Source organism: Hoplias malabaricus, chromosome 1 (assembly GCF_029633855.1).
Source record: "Hoplias malabaricus isolate fHopMal1 chromosome 1, fHopMal1.hap1, whole genome shotgun sequence".
Classification (NCBI taxonomy): domain Eukaryota; kingdom Metazoa; phylum Chordata; class Actinopteri; order Characiformes; family Erythrinidae; genus Hoplias; species Hoplias malabaricus.
This window is the reverse complement of record NC_089800.1, coordinates 3,306,410-3,315,274: the sequence shown is the minus strand read 5'-3', so window position 1 is coordinate 3,315,274 and position 8,865 is coordinate 3,306,410. Positions and strand designations below refer to the sequence as shown.

Below are 8,865 nucleotides of genomic sequence, written 5' to 3'. Positions count from 1 at the left end.
CACAAACAAACACACACACACACAGGAGAATATCTTCCCAGAAATATGCAGAAAGGGAAGCAAAAGGGGGGAGGAGAGAAAGAAGACTAGATAAAGAGAAGGATAAAAAGACAGTAGAGAGAGAGAGAGAGGCAGTAAAAGAATATAAAAAAACTAGAGTAAACCTTTAAAGAGAATAAAAGAGAATTTAAACAAATGTAAATAAAAAAAGGTAAACAGAAAGGGAGAGACAGAAAGATAGGGGAAGAGAGACAGAGGAAAAGAGAAAGAGAGGAAGAAGACAGTGGAAAAGAGAGAGACAGACAGAGAGAAAAAGAATAAGAGAGGAAAAGAAAGAGAGAGACAGGGAAAGAGAAAGAGACAGAGGGAAAGAGATAGAGAGAGAAAAAGAATGAGAAAGAGAAAGAGGAAGAGAGACAGAGGAAAAGAAAGAGAGAGAGAGAGAAAAAGAATGAGAAAGAGAGAGAGAAAGAGGAAGAGAGACAGAGGAAAAGAAAGAGAGAGGGAAAGAGAAAGAGAGAGAGAGAGAAAAAGAATGAGAAAGAGGAAGAGAGACAGGAAAAGAAAGAGAGAGACAGACAGAGAAGCCTCCAAACACAGTGCAGTTCTAAGTAAATAAATCAGGAGTCAGTCACGTTGTCCACACGTCCCTCGCTTTCAGTTCAAGAACATGTCCAACACAGTGTGGTGTTGATGCGTGAAAACAACAGAGAGCAGATAGAGAGCATTCCTTTTTATTCATGTAAAAACAAACAAACAAAACATTTGAAACACCGTAACGTGCTAAAAATGTGAGCAAAACAGAAACACGTGGGTCACGTCCAAACCCAACCACAGCAGGAGAATTAACTTTAAAAAATTAAGAGTTTGTAACACGACTAAAATAATCTCAGTTAAAAAAACAAAACTAAAATAACCTCAGCGAGGTGTAACAGGAGGACGGTCAGAAAAAGAAGCAGCAACACATTTCAAAGCTGAAATCAACCATCCATCAGACGCTCGGTCGGACAGAACTCCAGCAGCAGAAGCATCTGCTCGAGAAAAACGCAAGGGGAGGGAGAGAGAGAGGTTTAAAAACAGAGCGGATAAAAAACAGCTGCAGGGACGCGATACATAAACACAGCACACGGCAAAGGCACTGTTTCTGCTTCAAGACACAAGCTGCGCTTTAAAAACCTCAGTCTAATCCCATCAGCCACACACACACACACACTTCTTTAATCTTATAAAATACTACAGGATAAAGAGGGATGACTGGAGCAGAGCAGTTTATAATCCAGTGGTCTGTAGACCATCCGAGTAGTCCTCAATCCAGTTGTTCAGTCTGTAATCCATGAGACTAATCTCTGGTCTCTTATTAAACTGAGGAGTCTCTAGTGCAGTTACATGAACTCTGCATAACTGAGCAGTCTCTTATCCAGCTGGACAGTCTTTAATCTGGCCACATGGTCTGTAGTTCTGTTCTACAGTCTGTAATCTGCCTGATTGGTCTGAAATCCAAGTCCAGGTGGACATTTTGGACTCAGATGTGTGGACTCTGGCCCAGTTGAGTCATCTCTAATCCAGCTGTGTGGTCTCAGTCCAACTCCCAGTATCTAATCCAGTCTAAAGGCCTCAAGTCCATCCAATCGTTCTTAGGTCCAGTTAAGTAGGCTCTAGTCCAGCTGAGTGATCTATCATTTATTGGAGTGTTTTACCGTCTCTAATTCACTCAAGGTGTCTCTAGTGGTCCCAGCAGTCCAGCCTTTAAATCATCGGGGTGGTTCCTAGCCGGCGGTGCCATCTATTATCCAGCTGTGCTACCTTAAGTCCAGTGGAGAGGTCTATACTCGATGTCGTGCAGTGTCTAGTCCACTCACAGTGGTCCAGTTGTTTGGTCTGTAACCGAGCCCCAGTGGTCTGTGATTCAGCTGAGTGGTCAGCACAGCAGTGGTGCTCCTGAAGAGTCTGTTGCTGAGCTGGAGTAATAAGCTGTGGGCACAAAACACCAACACACACTTTATAACAAACATAACACACAAGACACACACAACTCCCAGCACTGATCCGGTTCTAACTAGAGATTAAAACACTCTACAAACTGAGTACGTCACACAATCTCTTCCCAGTGCTGTGGCTTTACTAGAGCTTCTGCTCCTCGCTCCTCACTGCTGCGCGCTCAGGGTCGGGGCGAACAGTGTGCGGCTCATTATCATTTAAAGGAACAGGCTGTTTACACAGGGGGAGAACACTGCTGCGTGCTCAGGGTCGGGGCGAACAGCGTGCGGCTCATTATCATTTAAAGGAACAGGCTGTTTACACAGGGGGAGAACACTGCTGCGTGCTCAGGGTCGGGGCGAACAGCGTGCGGCTCATTATCATTTAAAGGAACAGGCTGTTTACACAGGGGGAGAACACTGCTGCGTGCTCAGGGTCGGGGCGAACAGCGTGCGGCTCATTATCATTTAAAGGAACAGGCTGTTTACACAGGGGGAGAACACTGCTGCGTGCTCAGGTTCGGGGTGAACAACGAGCGGCTCATTGTTAAGACCCAGAATTCCGTTCCCTCGTGGCGAAGGAGAGACTATGTCCCCTTTAAGATATTTTAAACGTATTATATATGCAAACAATATTTAGAAATATATATTATTATTACAAGTAGTCGAATATTCAAATTATTCAACGCAACGATGATCATAAAAGGAACTAATGTGGAAAGAAAAAAAAGAAATAATCATCATCCTCACAGACATTAATCCCATCTCTGTTCATCTTTTAAACGTTACTCAAGCAGCTTCCATAAGAGTGTTTTTTGTCCATTTTTCTCCGGCGCTGTAAAATGACACCTGGCACTTTTCCCCCTCCTTAGAATCATAAACACATTCCTTCACCTGGCTCTGAAAGGTGAGACGATCAGTAAATGACATAATGAAGGAGCGAGACGTGAGAGCTGGCCCAGGACAAAGCGCCGAGAGCTGATTTCTGAGCGTCTGAAAAACGAGCCGAGGAGCTAGAGCGCCAGCGTCCAAGACGAAGACAAAGAGACGGACGACAGCCTCGGGAGCAGAGACGAGGCTCCTAGGATGTTGTTCTCCCGACACAGCGCGGACATGAGAAAAGAGGAGAAAACACACTGCTCCACACTGCTCCTTGTGCTCTTCATTCTGGGCGTCCCCTAAAAAATACGGGGCATCTCGAGAAGCATCTGCACATGAACCTAGGTCTAATTTACCGTGTGTAGTTCCAAATATGGGTTGGAGGGGTATAAAGCTCCCCAGGACCGAGTACTGAGTTGTGGCGCCCCGGGAGTGTGTTCTCCGGAGTGATGACACTCTATGGGATGATTCTGAGTGGTGATAGAAAATCATATCCAAGGCTCTTTGCCTGCAGTGTGGTGGGATACAGTGAGAAACTCTGAGAAAGTGCGAGACTCACCACTTCGGCCACTGTGCATTCTCATTTTCCGAGCGAGTTCATCGGACGGCGTCAACTCGGACACCTGCACCTCGGGCTCTGCTGAAATACACAAACGTATGGTCAGAAGTTAAAAACACAAAGCAGTGAAAACTAATGGAATAAGAGTTGTCAGGAATCACTTTGGCTCTATTTTTATTGATGTGCAATGATACTGATACCATATGAGCATCAGCTGGTGAGGCACTGAGCACCTGGAGGGTGTGGCAAAAAAGAAGGGCTTTAGATTTAGCTGGATAACTTAAGCCCAAAGTGTCTTTCTATTGTTTAGGCTTGACTCAGACCTAAAGGAATGTAGTTAAGTGTAAAGATCTGCCTTGCACAATATCTTCTTGGTGCAGATGCGTTGGAATCAGTGATAAATTACAGCTGCGGACCTCTTAATGTTCCTCTCACCATTGCTGAAAGTGAAGGTCATGGTCTCGTTGCCGCTGTCAGGCAGAGTCCCATCTCTCCTGGTGCTGGCTGGCATCAGCGCATCCCGAGACCTGTACTTGCGGGTGCTGATGCGTATGACTCCGTGGACCAGCCTGCATTCAGCCTCCTGCTCCTCCAGGTTGTAGTCCTGAGCGATGCTGTTAATCAGGTCGCTGATCTCGTTGGTCTTGCGGGAAAACGACTGATCAGAAGTGCATTTGGCCAGCTGTTCGATCTGGTGAAGCTTGTAGAGCTCCAGCAGCTTCTTGGTGATGAGCGAGTCTATGTCCGTGCCGCCGTCGTCCATGTCATCCAAGTCCAGGTCTTCTCGGGAGTAGACGCTGGTGTTGCTGACGGGCCGCTGGCTCTCTCCTTTACCTGTGTTTCTGCTGCGGCGGGGAGGGGCCTCAGAGTTTGCAGGGTACACCACCTTCTTCCCGGCCAGGTACACGTCCCGGTAGCGGAAGCTTTCGGAACTGGGCAGCTGCGGCGCTTGCTTGCTGGGCTCCATCGTTACGCCGCAGGTGGGGTTGGATATGGCGAGGTTACCGGCTCTGCGAGGCTCAGGGTCAGATTTGGGTGGGTTGTCTGTGGAGCTCTCGTTCGCAGGTAAACACGGCTGCCGGTTTCCGTAAATGCCGCAGGTGAGAACGCAGCACAAAAAAGCCCTGCAGCCGCTCCATCCCATAGAGGAGCAGGATCCACAGGCCCGACCTCCTGCCACCGGTGCTGCCGCTGCCGAGCCTGGGATAAAGCCCAGGGACTCAGATCCACGTCCGTTAGCGTATCGGGGCGGAGGGTTGGCGGACGGCTGAACGTCGATAGTTCGTGCGCGGTCGCAGTACTGTTCTCTGGAAAACTCCTGATTAGGAACATTGCGCTCCCGAGAGGCTTCCTGGCCAGTGCCGCGGTGATCCCAGTACAGGTCATGCCCAGGGCTGTTGTGATCCCGGTAAACGTTTTGTGGAACACCATGGTGGTTCTGGTATGGTTCTTGAGAAGACGTTTTGTGATCTCGGTATGAATCCTGAAATGTGCCGTGGTATTCCCGATAAGATTCCTTGTATGTTTCCATGGGAGAACCGTAGTGATTCCTGTGTGTTTCGGGGGGAACACTCTGGTATTCTCGGGATGATTCCTGCTGATAATTGTAGTGTTCCCGGTATGACTCTTGACTGGTGGCACTGTCTCTGGAGTTGGTGCGTCCTTGCCGGAAGCCCTCTGGCCTGCATCGTCCCGTACCTTGAGCGTGGGAGCGGGACTTGTGGTTTGGCACGGAGCTGTGGCCCGGCATGGCACACCACGGTCAGGACCTGAAAACACAATGTTTAATTGCTTTTATGCACCGAAAAACAGGCCCTATATATTTTTTTACATCCGAATCAATATTTTACAGATGTTACATTTTATTTGTATTTATTGTGGCTGAATGATTAGGTGACACTGGGTTACCTGGATTTTAATGTACGTATTTTTTTGTATTGTAAATTTAGTTGGAGCAGCATGTCTGTTTCTACATTGCAAAAATGTGTATTTTTCTGACTGAATTACACAAGAAAAACTGGCATCTGCCTGCATTCCCACATCATTCACTACCAAAACTCCCCTTCCAAACATTTTAAACTATTTTTACAGCAGCCACCTCCCTCCTCAGGGCATTATTACCAGGATGCCATTCAAGGATGAGTCAATAAAACACAGAAAGCTATTTCTTGGAATTTTGTTCCACCTTAAAACGTTCCGAACTTGAGTGAGTAAAGGTGGATGCTAACCCAGATTAATTAGCGGGGGCCGAAATAGACTTCTTTCGTTTACGTTATTTCGTTCCACCTTAAATGCAGCAGAAATGACATTCTGGCGCCTGAGGATTTTAAGGTGGAACGGGGAATTCCAATAGGAAACTAATTGAGTAGAGACTGTCAGCGAACATACAACCTACAGGCACTCTAAATGCACTGTTTAAGGTGGAATGAACAATTCAGTTATTAAATTAACGGAAGATGGATTGTCACAATGCAACAAAACAAAGTCTGTTGCTATTGTACTGCATTTAAGGTGGAACGGAGGAATCCAATAAGAAATAGAACATAGAACCATATTTTATCCAATTTTAAACGTCTAACTGGATCAACCAATCACTCTGCTGCTCCAAATGGTCTATTACTTCCTCATAAAACTCCTAAAAGTACAGTAAATGTTAACTGGAGATGTGTTGACTCACCTCATAGGCTTTAGTTGAAAAACCTCAGTTGTTTTGAATTCACCGTCTGAGAGTAAAGATCACGGAAGTGAAGGTAATTACTTTATTTTTGACAAACGTATAATCTATTACTCACTAATCATTATCCAAAGCTCTTAGCCTGGACCTAAATGGAACCCCTTGAGCAGTAGATCCGGGTTATCGGCTCCGGTTCTCGGTAAAAGCTCGGTTCTATCTCCGCTCTCACCTGATTTACCTGGATTACAGGTGAGGACCGTGCTGCGTTCAAGAGCTAAAACTCTGCCCGGGATTCCCCGTTTACACACAACAACACGAACCTATTTCATAACAGAGCCATGTCATATTTTCTATTCTAGCTGTTTTCAGATGTTTTATTTTTCATGTTTGCTCAAACCACACAAAATAATAATAATATTATTAAATATATCAGTTGTGTTTTTAAAAATCTTAATAAAAACAAATGTAAAGCTACTGTGGGAAAATCATGTTTTGCACATTTTCAAAGTCAAAATGAAAAGTTTTTTTAAATGTTGGGGAAAATAATATGACTGTTCGGTAAAACGTTAATAACATTTCCCTGGAGACGTGGAGTTATACTTACGCATGTTTTTGAGAATGCTGATGATTGTTTCCCACCGAATTTAAAACAGAGAATCGGAGAGAGCTTGAATGCACCACGGGTACTGAGTGACATCACAGCTCCAGCCTTAGCCTAACAGGCTGAACAGTCTCTGCTGAAATTGATTCTTTAATGTCATTTTTTAATTAATTAGATCATTTTCCCCACCACTGATTTGGTCACATAACGTTTTCATATCATTATTATAATCATGTAAATTTTATTGTTTACTTAATAGTCTTTTTTTCTGCTGTAGTATAAACCCCCAAAACACTCGGAGAAACCCCTTAAAACATGCTGTCCCCTGAAATAAAAACCTAGAACACTTTTAAATACTCTGCCACCACATACAAATCATAAACGTCTTCAAAATGATTTACATCCCCATTAAACACGCCCAACATCTCTAATACCCCTCAAAACTCCGCAGAATGTACTATAATTCCCTCAAGACACACATAAAACCTCTTACACTCCCCCAAACGGCACTAAAGTACCTAAAGATCCTCTATATACCTGCACAACATCACTTAGACCCTTTAGAATATTTTCTTGTACATCCTACATCCCACTAAACTCCTCTAAATCACATCAAAATATACACAGAAGCTTCTGAATGTTATTTTAAAAATGGATGAATCTCCTCTTATCAATGAAAAATGGTACAGATTCAAAGCAGTAACGTTCAGACTCCGATTGAATGGTATGATTTTTTATTGCATATAAAATCCATGCAGTGTTTTACACCACACTTTACATTTCTCCCCTTTACAGGGCCATTTTCTGTTAAATTATTATTGTGTGAGTTTTGTGAAATCCAGACTCTGCTCCAGGTCTCCACTGCTCTGAAGAACAGTGTGATTTATTCTCCAGATTCAGACATACATTAATATCTCATGTCCTGGTTTGATCCATTACAGTCATTAACTCTCATCTCCTGCAAACATGCACGTGTGTGCAGCTCGTGTTTCAGGTGTGTGTGTGTGTGTGTGTGAGATGTCAGACAGAGAGGAGGTGATCTTTCACTCTGCTCCACTTTCTCATCGTCGACCTACAAACTCTACAAACTCCAGTAATGCAAAAACCCCTCAGAGCACTTCTAACTTCTCCAGCATTGCCTGAACCCCTCAGATGACGCCCTCCACAAACTGTCAAAACACCCCTACATATCCATCAACACAACCGTAAACCCCTCAGAAAGCCTCTACAATATGTCAAAACACCACTACACACCCATTAAAATACACCTGAACCCCTCAGAAGACCTCAACATGGATTCACAAATGCCCTCATAAGATTCATACAATATCTCAAAATAACCTACACCCACAAAACACGTAAAAAAACCATTAAACCTCCCTCAACCCCTCCATTCCATGATGAAAAATGTTCCATAACACATTGGTTGTCACAGAAAAAATGTTAACCATGCATAAACATGCTTAGCTAGCTGCTAGTCTAGCTACCATAGCTAGCTAAGAGAAGGATCTCACTATTATAGTATTGCTTCATTTTTTAAAAAAAAGCTGTCAACAACCCAGCTAACAAATGACGTCCCCTTAACATTCGCTGATGTTCTGTTTTGGTCCATTTCTTTGTGGATGTCTTTTGAAGATATCAACACACATGGTCCTGTGTTGGTTAAAACATGATATTGTATGAAACGTGTTCTCTTGAACACTTTCTGGGACCCTACACAACAATATCCTTGCAAATTCTGTGAATGTTTTAAGGACATGCTAAGCTAATATTAGCTGGATGCCATTTTGTTAGCTGGGAAGTTAAAAGGCTACATAAATCTACTTCATTCATAGTAAATCTATAAATAAAAAAGAATTTACCTGAAGACTGTGTTTAAGCTAGAGCTGCCATAATACATTAGCATACACCATTGCTAACCTGACACTAACATGGCGTTATAATCCCATTATTGTTTTAGTGCCATTTGCACTCCAAAAGCTCACTGTAAAGTGATTTAAAAGGTCATGTGTAGTATTTCTTGCTGGTTGGTAATGAGGTTGGGGTTTCTGGTCTGAGCTGAGTTCAAATCCTTAATACTTTTTTTTTAATTGTTCATCCACAACTTTTGCCCAATTTTCTTCCCAATTCATACTTGTCTAACTTCACTTGTGAGTGCATCTCCTCCAACTACACA

The 8,865-nt window shown here is 43.8% G+C and overlaps 1 protein-coding gene across 2 annotated transcripts; it reads right to left on the bottom strand.

Moving 5' to 3' along the window:
* Nucleotides 1–732: 732 nt before the first annotated feature.
* kdf1a (keratinocyte differentiation factor 1a) lies at nt 733–6,322 on the bottom strand. Of its 2 annotated transcripts, none has more exons than XM_066678411.1 (4): nt 6,092–6,322; nt 3,850–5,183; nt 3,415–3,495; nt 733–1,971 (listed from the first exon to the last, which is right to left on the bottom strand). In XM_066678411.1, exons 2-4 carry the CDS (start codon nt 5,162–5,164, stop codon nt 1,919–1,921), a joined length of 1,449 nt encoding a protein of 482 aa, XP_066534508.1. In that variant the 5' UTR covers nt 5,165–5,183; nt 6,092–6,322; the 3' UTR covers nt 733–1,918. The 2 variants fall into 2 exon arrangements, with proteins under 2 accessions (XP_066534508.1, XP_066534516.1); XM_066678419.1 differs by having other exon boundaries at nt 3,415–3,492.
* Between the last annotated feature and the right edge of the window lie 2,543 nt (nt 6,323–8,865).

What these genes read in the sequence shown, in the direction of transcription:
- kdf1a (XM_066678411.1), bottom strand. Translation starts at nt 5,164, where the DNA reads ATGCCGGGCCACAGCTCCGTGCCAAACCACAAGTCCCGCTCCCACGCT. An exon ending in GACCTTCACTTTCAGCAATG is followed by an intron (nt 3,496 to 3,849) that starts GTGAGAGGAACA and finishes TGTGTATTTCAG; the next exon opens with CAGAGCCCGAGGTGCAGGTG. An exon ending in AATGCACAGTGGCCGAAGTG is followed by an intron (nt 1,972 to 3,414) that starts GTGAGTCTCGCA and finishes TTGTGCCCACAG; the next exon opens with CTTATTACTCCAGCTCAGCA.